The 13805-nt window shown below is 55.6% G+C and overlaps 1 protein-coding gene across 6 annotated transcripts in view; it reads right to left on the bottom strand.

The window, feature by feature from the left end:
• The window catches only part of Ets65A (DNA-binding protein D-ETS-3), a 42979-nt gene that overhangs the window by 10493 nt on the left and 18681 nt on the right, over window positions 1-13805 (bottom strand). For 5 of the 6 annotated variants that reach the window (XM_025300815.1, XM_025300814.1, XM_025300818.1 and 2 more), the window contains one exon: window positions 5601-5660. In XM_025300815.1, the coding sequence (XP_025156600.1) occupies window positions 5601-5660 (60 nt within the window). Of the gene's footprint in view, window positions 1-5600; window positions 5661-8487; window positions 8940-13805 lie in introns of those variants that run through there. The other variant, XM_025300817.1, reaches the window with a different exon arrangement.

The raw sequence follows: 13805 nt of genomic DNA, 5'->3' as shown, positions 1-13805 counted from the left end.
CGGAGAGAACAACAATCCGGGACCCCCGAGATACCGCACACGCGGAATTCGGAAGACGCCCGTCTGTTTTTTCGGGTCGAGCCCTGTCGGTTTGAAGTTCCTTCGGTGAAAAATTCCGTCGTGTCGTCTCGAGGCAGACGCGAGATCGCGAGATCGAGAGAGAGAGAGAGACCCCTCTGTGTCTATCAATTTAACAGATATACTTCTGAAGGCCCGACCGCTGAGAAGAGGGAAACGAAAATGACGTTTCGGGAGATTTTAAGAATTAAGGGGGCAGATTCGGGTCACGCAGGTGCACCCCTCATTTGAAACCGTGTTTCAAAAGAAATGAATCCCAAATCGACGAAGAACCCGACCGCCGCCGCGCCGCTCGGTCGCAAGTGTCGTTTGTCCATGACGGGAGTCTCTCCGCTCCTCGCTCGCCCTTCCTCATTTTTATCGTCGTAAATCTGGCGGCGCGAATGCGCTGGTCACGCGCTGTTTCCCACTGACTTGTTGCCCACGATTCATGTCTCCTGGGACTTCACTGAGCGACCCCGCGAGATCCACGGACCGGCGGAACCCGTGCCAGATCCCAGCAAGATCCGGTCGCCTGTTCTTCCTGGCTCGGGGTTCCGCTCGTCCTCCGTCCCCCCCCCCTTTTCCCGCATCCTTTCCCCCTGCCCGCTTTGTCCGCGTAGAATCCTCCGATTCGAACTTTAGACGGATTCTCACGAATTCGAGACCCACTTTCGGGTTCTCCGGAGCGCGACGCGCTAATTATAATCGCAACCGAGAGGAGGACTCGCTCGCACAACATGAGTTTCCTCAACAATGCGTCGAGAAGTAAGTGAGACGAACTCAAGATGATCTTAAACACGAGGTCAATCTCTCCCCCAGTCGAAAAGAAGAAGGAAAAAAGAAGAAACGAAACATGTGTTTCGAAAAATAATCAGGGGGTTAAAGAGATTTGGGCAACACACCCCTAAGTATTCCCCCCCTTACCCTTAAGATAACGGGTGGTTTTTATGTGTTCAGGCCCGAGGAAGAGATTAGACTGTCTCCCAGACATCTCTTGGGCTTCCATTAGCGTGGTTTTCCGATTGTGCCTTCCGACGTCAATCACTGCGTACGTATTTTAAGGACTCGGTGGCCGAGTCGGAGGGTGGGGAGGAGAGAGGACTGAGCGACGCGATAGTTACCTATGGTGTCGAGGATAGTCACGCCATACGCGATCAGCGCGTGAGCGAACTTCCGAGGCACGCGCCGCTCCAGAGTACGTAATTATCATAGGGAAGCTAGGGTTGCCCTCAGACCCACACACACACATACACACACACACACAAATATACAGGGAGGGGGGTCGAGGGTCAGTCGACTCGGGTCAGAAAGTCACGCGAGGCTCACTAGGGGAGCGGAAGGGCAAGCAGAAACGAAGGTGGGTAGGAGGGGAAGAGAGGGAGAGAGTGCTTTTATTGTTCTACGAGTCGTCTTAAAGTCGCTTTTCCTGGCCAGTGGGCAGACTCGCTGAAACCCCGCTGGTGGTCGATAACGCGACGTGACGTTTCTGGACGGACGCGCGCGAGCGCGCGCCGAGCGCGATCTCGAGAGTTGTTGAATCGACCCGCCGAGTTTTATGCCACTTTCGTCGTGTAAAGTAATATTCGCGCGGAAAAAACACATGAAGGGCTCCATACACCGGAGGCCGGAAGAGAGATTGAGGCTCGTCAGCCGTGAGTGAAGAAAAGTGCTGTATGAGGCCTGTATTAATAGTCGTCACGTTTGAAGCTGGTTTCAAGCGAGAGAGAGAGAGAGAGAGAGAGAGAGAGAGAGAGAGAGAGAGACGCTCAGAGATTTGAGTTTGAAGTTAGACTTGGCGGTGTAAGTTCTTTCTTTCAGCTGAATCGCGATGGGAGCGGATGGTTATCGCAGCGCGAGCGCGGTGGTTAAAAAAAAAACTTCGAGTGAAACGAACGCAATTCTTTCCTCTCGGTGGCCTATATACGTATTAATATACCGTACGGGTTACCCTCGCAGATATTTACAGAGCTCATTAGGCGCATGAACGAAATTCCGTCCGCTGCCGCTCCCGCTCGAAAATTATGCAGCTGCTTTCAACACGCCCGAGCCGACGGGGCCCGCGCCATCGGGATAATTAAGCATCACGCGCGATTCACGTGAGGAGACTTTTTTCATCGCTTCAACTTTAGATTGGATCGCGTGGAGCGGACTTCTACGAGAGAGAGAGGTCTAGAGTGCGCATTTCGGTGCACAGGGAGATTATACGAACATGACCTGCTTCAGAGCAGAGTGGAACAACTTTGGGCACGCGCCGGGCACGCGAGCAACATTAATGGGCATACTTGAATTACCATTCTGCAGATATATCTCTGATGTGTTAATTCCCGGTGCTGTCAGTTCATCATTGTCCTCGCATGACGTTACGGCATGTTGGAACATCGCCGCGGTAAGCGAGGAAATCATTTGCATCGAGCCGCACGGTTCAGAAGGACCATTTGTTCCTTCGATGTTCTCGTTGCATACGAAACGACCGGCTTTTTCTCGCTTCCACTCCTTCGGATTTTCGCCACCGTCGCGGTCTCTCGTCGCCCTCTCTCTGTCGCGCGAGTACGTCGCTAGTCGCACGTGAAATTGCGGCTGGAAAAGCGGAGCTTTTATTCTTCAACGTACGGTATGTGCGATATGCCGACGGTGATGAGATTAAAACGCGTTTCGTGATTGACGAGAATCAAGAGAACGATCTCGCGAAGATTTTGATTCGTTGCAAGGGAAAAAATGGGCTGTTAGCCCTATTGCGGATTACGGTTATTCTCGACATCTTCTTCAACCACCTTACTTGCAAAAACACCGTTGCAATCAGAAGACACTTTTTCTGATTTTGAATTTCTCCGTGCAATCGCAAGCACGAGTGATCGAATTGAAAAATATCGTAACGCACGAGTTATCGAAACAACGTTTGGGTTTACTCCAATCACGGCGTTGTTGGCCCAAAATCTATCGACAGCGGCACTTCTCCGTACTGTATACGTACTGTATACGGGTATCATTTGCAGCCCCAAAAGAGAGCAGAGTACACCCCCGAGTATATCGCGAGTTCGCCCGAGAATTTCTCGGGATTAAGATCCTTTGCACGCGCGCGAATCAACCGAACGAAAATACAGACGGGATGCAGGCCGAATCTGCGAGATCGAGTCTCGCTCCGCGAGGCTGCTCTGCGAGAGAGACGAGCTTGTAATTTCAATTTCATGCGGTCTGGAAGACACCGCAAAGTACCCTCGGGTCAACACGCGTCACGTCACGTAATTTCATGAACCTCGCTGTGACACGACGATGTCACACCCTTTCGCATCACGGCGCAAAGCGTAAACCGAGTCAAAGGCAACCCCGCGCCTGTCAAGATCAGAGGACGCTGCTGAAGTGTCGCGCCATTCGAAAATGCCCCGGAGCTCTCGCGCTCTCGTGATCAAGCGACTCGTGGTGTGCGCACACGTCGCGGAAGCACGTTGACCCGGGAGCATTTAACTTCCAGGCGACGCGAGATTTCGGCAAAATGCGCACGGGATCAAAGGCCATCTCGCCGCCGAAAATTACCATTCTTCAAAGCGAAGAAAGAAGGGACGAGAGACCGAGCTGGAAGAGTCGCCGCAAATAATGCAGATATGTCACGCACACTACAACAAGTGTCGTGTGCCGCGTGTGAAGCAGCGATTCTCGCGACAGTCATGTCGTGTGTGCAGCGATAATATTTCATTCTATGTCCACATAAACAAATAAAGGCCGCTCAATACTGTTGCGTGAAGAAACGAAAAGTCTAAGGTGGTAACAATCCTGATTAAGCCTGATTTACAATGTGCTCTCTGTCTCCTGTTGTTCTTTACCTTCTTCTGGCTTGTAGACGTATAGTTTATTCCAACTTCTTGGTAAGTTAACAAGATAGTCAAATCATATGTTTTGCCTTTGTTGTTTTCTCTTCAATTCAGACAAAGACAGACACATATGATTTAACTATCAGTTAACTTACCAACAAGTTGGAGCAACCGGCCCTTAAGGTTCAAGTGAAGACGAGAGATAAAGGGGAGAGCAAGGAGCATATTACAGATCAGGCTTCAAGGAGCCTGAGTTGTGCCTCTCTTCTGGAATTCAACCGCTTCTGCGATTCGCCCGAACGTTCGCTGTACGCGAATTACCGCGACGTACACGTGGCGTATGCCATTTCGCGCGCGCGAACTGGGTCACGCTTAAAGCCCGGCACTAAGGTGCGACACGGCAGGCTGCGAAAGCTGAATGCAATTCCGCATTCGCGGGCAAGGTGGACGTGCTGCTGATGGCGCCAACGCGCGTCCGACGGAGCGTCCAAGGGGGATGGGAAGAGACCTTTACACCCTCTCTCGCGGAGGTGATCTCGAACTCACGCATCGCCGCGACCGCGTGACACCGACCGCCGACGCGACAACGAATGGCCAAGAGCCGTTTATAACAAAGATGCCTGCGGGCAGGGCTCTGTGATCTTCGCGGGATGATTGTGCCAGCACCGGTGGTTGGCGTCCACACAGGGTGGGGTCTGTTCTTCGGCGCTACCACCGTGCGGCCAGGCGTCTCCACATAGCCCCCGGGGCTTGCTCTCTCTCTCTCTCTCTCTCTCTCTCTCTCTCTCTCTCTCTACTTCTCTCTCGCTTACTCTCTCTCTTTCTCACTGTCTCTCTCCCTCTCTCTCGCTTTCTCTCTCTCGCTTTCTCTTTCTCTCTCTCTCTCTCTCTCTCCCTCTCTCTCTCTCTCTCTCTCTCTCTCTCTCTCTCTCTCTCTCTCTCTTTCTCTCTCCTCTTGCCTCTCTCGTCCGCTCTACGCGAGCGACGACAAAGGGGCCGCGGTTCAACGCGCCACAAAGCGCCGGGACGCCACCTACACCTACACCAACGCCCACGCTCACTTCTCTCTCTCTCTCTCTCTCCCTCTCTCTCTCTCTCTCTCTCTCTCTCTCTCTCTCTTTCTTTCTATACGCGATTGCTGCACGCACAAAGCCTCGGGAGAACAAGCCGGGGTGTCGCGACGCGTGAACTTGCACCCAACGGCGCCTCGACCCACCCTTTAGCGAGTATATGTAGCGTCTAGCGAACCGAGAGCGAGAAGAAAGAAAAGCCCTCTTCTCGCGCGGAGAGAGTCTCCGCGAGCGAGGAGAGACGGAAGAAGCCGTAAGTAACCCGGGGAAGCGGGTCGCGGAATTTTTGGAAGTGATCTCCCCACCGCGCGTAAAACGCGGCTGCTCGACGCCGGCTCTTGCCGTGCGAGCTTTCGTCAGTCGAAACGTGGTCGGAAAGTAAGTAACGCACGAGGTTTTCGCCTTCTTCCTGCGTGAACCCTCGCCCTTAAAGGTCATTCTATAATATGTGTCGTAAGTTGTAAGCCGTAAGAATTGGCGATTATTACAAAAGTCGATTATTACAAAAATAATCGGCTATAACTGGTCAGTTCTTACGGCTTACAACTTACGACACGTATTGTAAAATGACCTTTACTCTTCACCCACTATTACTCCTACCGTTGTAGCGCTAAAGTGCTAACATCCTCGTATGATTAGACCATGAATTTCGCAGGAGACTCACCCTGACCAGGTGCCGGCGACGTGGCGTGGCTCCAGCCTCCCTTGTACGAGCTGCCGGCATCTAAAAAAGAGAAAGAGCCGTTATTCGGCCGTCCGTCCTTCCTTCATCCCGCAGTGACGGGGGTGTTTTCTTAAAAAAAAGGACGGCAGGGCAGGTGGGGAAAGGCAGCGCAGAAAAAGAGAGAAGAAAAACAAACGCGAAGCCGTGACGCGCGTTATAAATCTACGGTTTATCGATCCGCACTCGCGAACCGGTACTTCGTGATCCAACTGCGGCGGCGTATACCAATTGCGATTACACATTTTGAGGTCACGTCGGCGGAGCGGGGCGTATATTGTCCGCAATTACCGGTTAATCGGTTCGAGGAATCGCGAGCAGCCATAAAGTATATCTGATCGCGCGGGACGAAAGTGCCTCCGTGCTGGCCGCTCGCGTAAGTCACGGCGGCCGAATGACGCTGGAAAAACGCGGTTCCTCCGCTCCGCGAGATCTTTACGGTTCACTTTAACGACGCTCGCTGTTCCCGCACGAGAGTGACTCGCGCGGGAGACGCGAAAAACGCGTCGCGCGCGCGACGGTGAACCGCGCTGCGCTCGCTCGTCGCGAAGTGCATTTATCGTCCTTGAAATATGTCCCCGTAAGATATCTGTATTCGCCGGCTGGCATATTCGTGGCCGTTCCGACTTCGCTCCCTTACGCCCTTATCAAAATCGCAAACGTTTCGCTCGCCGCGCCGTAACTCTGATCGTAACTCCCCGATTTTTTCGTGTGGCATAAAATGCTGCGTGTGTATGTGTGTGTGTGTATGTGTGTGTGTTCGGTAAAAGAGTGGGAAGAGACGCGCCGATTCTGACGCCATTTCGATTCTGGCTCCTCTTTTTTTCAGACCAACCCCCGGCCCGGCATATTACTTGCGATTCGCCAGATAATTTTGATTCTACTGACTACACGCAGCAATTCAATAGTTTTCACCGATGTGGTCGGCGCGAAAATCAGCCGAAACCGAGGGCTCGCGAAAAATAATGCGGCGGGCCTTGGACTGGCCAAACTGTGCTCCAGCCGGTTCTTTTCTTCTCACAGACAAGTGTGTTCGGTCGCTGATCGCGCGAGACGGAGCGTTGGCGAACGAAGTTATGCGGACGATTCGCAACACGTGCGCGAAGATTTCGCGATGTTATTATTCGCCGTGGGCGAAGAATGCGAGCGTCTCCCGCTCGCGGAGAGAGCCGCGACGAGTCGTCGGACGAGCGTCCGTCGGTGGCGGTGGTGTGTTTGCGAACAGATATATTTTCATTTGGCAGTTATTGGCACGAGGGTCGACCCTCGTGTGTACATACGCACGTCGCGTCGCGTCGCGTCGCGTCGTGTCGCGTCGCGTCGCGTCGCGCGACAGAAACTCCGACTTTCCGGGCAAACAACGGCCTCGCACGACGGCGAGCGCACGACTCGTTCCGTGCCTCACGATCTTTCGTCTTTACTGCCCCCTTCATTTGATCTGGAGACCGGAGTCCATTAATGGAGCCTCGGATTTCACGTTGCTCAAGTGCCGAAGGGTGGGCGCGCCGCCGATCGCTCGCTCGCTCGCTCGCTCGTGCTAATGCGCGCCGGATTTTTCGCGACTTTTTCGTGAAACGCCTCGAGACCCCCGAACTCTACTACGCGCGGAAAATCCTCGCGAGAAGTTCCCCGGGAGACATTACCGCCCTCGGCGAGCTGGAGGAGCTTCGAAGGGTGCGAGAGTTCCGACGGACCGCTCAGACGCGACGCGCGGCTGTACGCAAACGCCTTGGCTGTACAATTGTGACGTCACTTCAAGTGAACTGAAATACTTAGCGTGCGCAGCGATACATTGTACAGCAATGTTAACAAATAGTGGAGTGAGTGTCCGGCAGTTTTCAATCGCTTCGATTCCTGTCATATCGACGTCACATCTGAATGGTCAAGGTGATTATTTACAAGTGTGACAGCATGTTGATGGCGTGACGGTGCGAGTGAAAATGCATATTTTTCAGCCACTCGTAAGCCGTGGCTCTTGCTTGACACTTTCATGAGAAGCACGAGTCGCAGTGCGAGGTCGAAGCGAATACGAGAGGAACGGGCGAAGGGAAGAAACTGAACTCCGAGATTTTCGGCAAGATGGGCTCGATACGGAAGCTCGTAACGTCGTGCGCGCGGGTCGGAGAGCCACCCTTACGGGGTTCCTAACGCGCAAACACACTTCCGTTGATGGCTGTCTCGAGACAAACAGTCTCGACGTTTGCCTTTCCCTACCACATCCACGAGATCCACGTGGTCACTGACGATCACTTCCGCCGACTCGGCGCGTCGCTACCGACATTTACGCCGCTTCTCGCGTACATCCTGCGTGTGGAGTCTCAACAGCCGGGTTTACCGCGAATGAACACGCGTGTGCCATCGATCATCGCGAGACGCGCGAGCGCTCACCGAGACTCGAAGACCTCCCGCATTCGAGGGCCGATCCATCAGACTCGCCTCGTCTGCCTCCGTCAGAAATAATCAGTGCAATTAACAGCGCTTCTCTCTGAGCAGCGTAATTTCTTCGGAGCCTCCGACGAGACAATCGAGAGACCAACGCGAGGGACAAACGCGAGTCTGACTCGGAGACTCGGAGGATGGTCTCAGCGAGCACACAGCTCGCGCGTTCCTCGTCGCGCGTTCACTTGTCCGCGAGCTCGCGGACAGGCGAAAGCGCGATTGACGATCGGCGAAGAGCGCGCGTCATCATCGGCGGACACTGCGATATACGCAGGCAGCCATACGGCAGCCGAGAGCCCTTGCCGCGCGGCACAGATCCGGGTAAGAGGAAGATCGACGAAGCACAGCGGGCACAGACACTCGTCCGTACGACGTCCGGCGTGGAACGTACCGGCGAACAGCATCGATAGATTGGTGAACGCCGTGGTGCGTGGTAGCTCCGCCGCGGTGGTACCGCTGCTCTTGAGGTCCAGCATCGCGCGGTGCGGTCCACCAGCACCGCGCCGCGACGGCCGATTCTCGCTGCTTCTGGCTTCACCTACGCGCGTGGTCTTTCGCGGCCAGGCAGCCAGCGGCCCCTTCTTATCGCGGCACCGTCGACGGCTTTCGAATCAGCTGCTGCGACGGCACGAGGCGCGACAACGACGTGCTGAGAGACGTGGTCATATCAGCAAACAACGTGGCGAGCAACGCCTCAGCCTCGGCAGACGGCTGCGAGGGGGAGGGGGAGGAGTAGAAACAAGTGGAGAACGGCGCGTGACACCACCGTCTCGCTGATGACGATGCTGATGCAGTTGATGATGATGATGGTAACAATCGTCGTTGCCGTCGTCGTCGTCGTCGTCGCCGTCGTCGTCGTCGTCGTCGTCGTCGTCCTCGTCGTCGTCGCCGTCGCCGTCGTCGTCGCCGTCGTCGTCGTCGTCCTCGTCGCCGTCGTCGTCACCGTCGCCGTCGTCGTCGTCGTTCTTGCTGTCTGCACAAGCGTATTGTACGTAGACTGCGCGCCGATAAGGGCGCCGATCATCTTGCCGATCCGCTCCGAGCGACACTGCCGGCTCCTCGCGCGCGCCACGACGAGAGACGGACGTCGCGGCGACGTCCACCAGCGGGGGTAGACGGACAGACGCGCACGCCAGAGGGTGGCGGACGAGGTTCCCGCCCACGAAGGGCGCAGAGGTCGGTCGCGGGGGTTGGCTCCGTGTCGAAGCTCGAGGGCCGGGCTTGCCGAGGGTAGATCGACACCCCCGCGAACGAAAGGGCGGAAGCGCGCCTGCGTATGTCCGCGGCTGTATGGCGGGAGCGGAGGCGACGGCGGCGGTAGCCGCTGCGGTACCCCGCCGCCGCCGGCCAGACTTCCGGGGATGGTGGTGGCGACGGCGGGGGTGCTTGCGATCGGACAAGTCGCCGGGCAGCAGACCGACCGGGAGTGCGCGGGCACAGACGACGTACCGGACCTCCTGCACTTACCGACCGGCGCTTGTCGACGACGTAGTAGTTTGCCCCGGTAACGATGTGCCACCGGTTCCCTTCCGGGACAAACCCTCTGCGGTAACGCGTCACGCGCGCTCTCGCGAGGATCGTTCCCTCCTTCACCCTCACTCCCTCTCTCACTCTCTCTCTCTCTCTCTCTCTCTCTCTCTCTCTCTCTCTCTCTCTCTCTCTCTCTCTCTCTCTCTCTCTCTCTCTCTGTCTTTCTCTCGCTCTCCTCCTCCTCCCCCCCGCTCTCTCTCTCTTTCTCTGTTTCTCACGTCGCACCAAGACGATATCGCATCGGTAACGACGAGAGACGAGGAAGACTCGAGCCAACACGGAGCTTGCTTATTCAATTTATTGTCCTTAATCAGGATGAGCGCATTTTTAATGTTTAATCCGGCGCGTCGCGTTGCGCGCATGAAACAACCGATACGGCAGATATCGTCATTCGAAGTATAATATTCTCCGGGGAATCGACAAATATACACGACACATGGGAATGCGTTTATCCGCACACAACTCAACACGACAATTCGTTGCCGTGCCGCGCCGCGCGACGTAACGAAATTGCGAGCCCGACGCCGACGTGTGTGCGAATCGTCATTTTCGCGAGACGTTTGCGCGTGCAGTTTTGTGCCGCGAAATATGATTATATTTCGGCGCCCGGTGCCGTTGAATAATCGATGAACGCGCAGCTGCCGGCTGTCAATGCCCGCTATTCAACGGCGCACACGCAAATTCCATTGCCAAATTATAATAATTACACCTCGTGTCGGGGCGATTTCGCGTTATACGGAACCGCCGCGATAATCTCGTTATTATTAACGGAATTTACATCTCGTTGCAATTATACCTCCCGCGCGCGCCGCGTCGCGGCGGCGCGGCGTCGCGCGCGGTATTTGCATAAAATCTGCTCCATTCCGCGAAAACATGAGGCTGTCTTAATTAATTAGCTATTTATCAGCGTTATTACGCCGATGACGAAGAAACTTTGCAGAGTCGCATGCAAACGCGCGCTGCGCGTTCTGCTCTCCGCTGCTCGCGTCCGGCATGTAATACATAACTCCACTTGCGATTTTATATTCGGGAGAGAAACACGAGTCACGAACGAGTTTCTCCCGGATAACTCATCATGGTTATCACGGACGAAGCCGCGAAGGGTGCTCGAAGAAATAGGGATGTTTAACACGTCATCTGCCGCGTTCACTTTCGCTAATTGCGCGGAAAAGCTCAAGTGGCGATTGAATTATCAAAGGTGCGACAAAGCGAAGCCTTCGTATATCCTTCGTCCGGTTTCATCAGTCGTCCTATCCTTTGTAAATTATAAATCCGAATAATTTGTCAAACGCCTGATTAATCATATCTTATAAGCAAGTCAGTGAGAAATCACGACATTCCACGTCTCGACTGTTCGAACCTCGACGAAGCGAGTCACGTGTGTCCACCAGGAGATCCGCACGAGGACACGCGGATCGCGGAAAAAACTAGTCGCGACGTCGGCGATGAGGAGAAAATCAGCGGTCGCGATCGTCGGAGACTGAAAGTGGCCGAGTGGTGTGCAGCTACATCGACAGGAGTCATTTACTGTTTATAACCGTGATTCACGCTACCGTTATATCGCCGTCGAGAGAGAGAGAGAGAGAGAGAGAGCGGGAGGAAGAAATACAGAAGGAGAAAGAGAGAGAGAGAGAGGCCGGCGACAGCCGAGGAAGTAGTAGAACCGCCGGTGTGTGCACGGCGCGCCGTTCCGCAGCTCGCACGCACGTACGCACGCACGCACGCACGCACGCACGCACGCACGCGGGGGCCGCGTGCCCTCAGCCGCTCTTTCCTAGGTGTCCGCTGCGTACGTCGTTTCGAGAGTAGGCACCCCTTCCCCCCGATAAGAGGGCACGCGCACGACACGCGACCGCGTACGCCCGACGGCGCATTTAACGCGCGATCACTCTCGAGTGGCCGCGCGCGCGTTGCACGCTGGGGGTTAAAGCGCTCGCGGAGGGGCCCGCCACCGCCGCTTTTCCGCATCAGCCACCCCCGTCGCCGTAGTCGTTGGGCCACCCCCCTATCCAGCTCGGCCGTCGGCCGAGCGTACCTTTCCCCGCAAACGCGGGAAGCGTCCTGTCGCCCGTCCGGGATCGAACGGTGCGAGCTGTGAATTCACCCCCCGCGGGGGGCCAAGGCAAGGTATCGATGTCGAAGTGACCCCATCGGATTCCGGCGACTTTCAGCGCCGGATATCGATCGGGATGAAATCTCGGGGTTAGGCAAAATCACGCGGTTTCTCTTGAATCAACGTTTTTTATCTCACGATCGCAGCCGGTCATCGTCGGCGGCCATCGAGTTTGCGGCAGCGCGACGCTGCGCGTCATGTATGACGCACCGGTTCTCATGAGAGACCGACAATGTGCGACAATGTGCGGCAGCAATTGTAATTTTCCTGCATTCTCCTGTTTTGCATTATTACATTAAAAGAAATACACGGTGGGCGGTCGAACGGCGGATTTCCCGGATGGATGGCGGTGAGCGAACGTGTTAATGATAGATCTCGAGAACGGGCGGAATAGCCGACCGACGAGATAGCTCGTTCGCCGGCGATTAGCTCAATTAGAAGAGCGGCTGGTGGAGGAGTCCGCGGGCGATCCACGGACGAGTGTGCTGCTATCGTCGATCGGTCTTGAGGAGAGGCACTTGGGTGCCGCGTGCGCGCAGCACATCCACCCATCCACCCACCCACCCACCCACCTATCCACACACGCACGTAGGCACGCATGCACACACACACACACACACACGTACGAAGAGAAAACGAGCCGCGTGCCTTGCTTCTACCCTCTCGCCCGCCGGCACCCGCGCGCATTATCTCGAGATATAGCGGAGTACCGGAGCGGTATTACGGCTCGCGCGCTCCGCGGCACTTGGGCGCTGCCGCGCGTCGTCGCGCGCGCCGGTGTTAGTGCGCGCGCGGAGTATCATTGTGCGCGCCATGAAACATGACGGGCACGGCTATTGTACGCGAGACGCATAGCTGCGAGGTAGGGCATGGAGCGACGACAAGGGAGCCAGTTATACACCCCTCTGCGGCACTCCATCCTTTTCTCCCCCCCCCTCCACCCTCTCTCTCTTTCTCTCTCACTTACTACTCGCTCGCTTCACCCTCTCTCTCTCTCTCTCCCTCTCTCTCTCTCTCTCTCTCTCTCTCTCTCTTCGCTCCCTTCGTCTAGAGCCGCGCGCACTCTTGTACAACGTAGCCCTCTCCTCCCCCTGCCGCCCCCGCCACTGTCACCGCGCCACCCTCTCGGTCCTTCTTCGTTCTCGCCCTTTTCTCGGTCCATAACACGATAAGAACCGTGTCACTTTGTTACGTTTGGGGGTCGGCGCTTAAGTGCGCGATGATACATATCTCCTCCTCTCGCCGCCCGCCAGATAATTCCTCGCATTCAATTTGTACAATATGCTCAATCCGCCCGGCGGCGTAGATAGCAGCAGGATAGGAGGCCTCGCCGACATGCCGAGCACACGTAATGTCTCCGCCGTTTTGCCGCTCGTCGCTGTCGTTTTCGGCGTGCCGATAACTCCGGCGGCGCGGCGCGGCGCGGCGCTCCGCGTTGATAACTCGACGCGGGGAAAACGAAATTCGATCCCCGATACGAGCTTGCAACGGGCGTGTGTAAGTAAGGGAAGCGAGAGCCAAATGTACACAAGATCGGCACGCGGGGAGTATCGGACGCCCGTTATGCTCGCGTTGCGAAAAGAAATAGAAAAAAGAAAGGGGGCGGGGGTGGGTAACGTATCTCGCGCGCCTCCCTCGCGTCGTTATCGCGTTACATCGAAGGTATTCCGCGATGCAGCCTTGCGTAACGCTCCATATCGGATTTGCTTAGGATGCTAATTAAATTCCCCCATGATCGTATCGACGAATGCGTACGACACGTTGTAGCGGCGTGGCATGACGCGAGAGATCGCGTGTATTGCATTGCAAAACGCTTGTTTTACATCCTTCACGTCGAGCGCAATGCTCAAAGGGAGGAAAAGGAATGATCAGGTTTTTTCGTATGGGCTGAAACGGGGCTGAAATCTCGCCGGTGTTTCGCTCGCGATTCTCGCCGAGTGGCCTAAGTGACAGCGCGCCGCGCTGAGTTTCTTTGCGCAGCATTTTAAAGTTTGCCAATGCATTGGCAAACGCGTTCCCGTGGCATGTTTGCCGGCCTGCACGCGGCAGTGATACAAAGCCATACG

Source organism: Harpegnathos saltator, unplaced genomic scaffold (assembly GCF_003227715.2).
Source record: "Harpegnathos saltator strain DR-91 unplaced genomic scaffold, Hsal_v8.6 scaffold384, whole genome shotgun sequence".
NCBI lineage: Eukaryota > Metazoa > Arthropoda > Insecta > Hymenoptera > Formicidae > Harpegnathos > Harpegnathos saltator.
The sequence above is the reverse complement of the archived record's forward strand: the minus strand, read 5'-3'. Positions and strand labels throughout refer to the sequence as shown.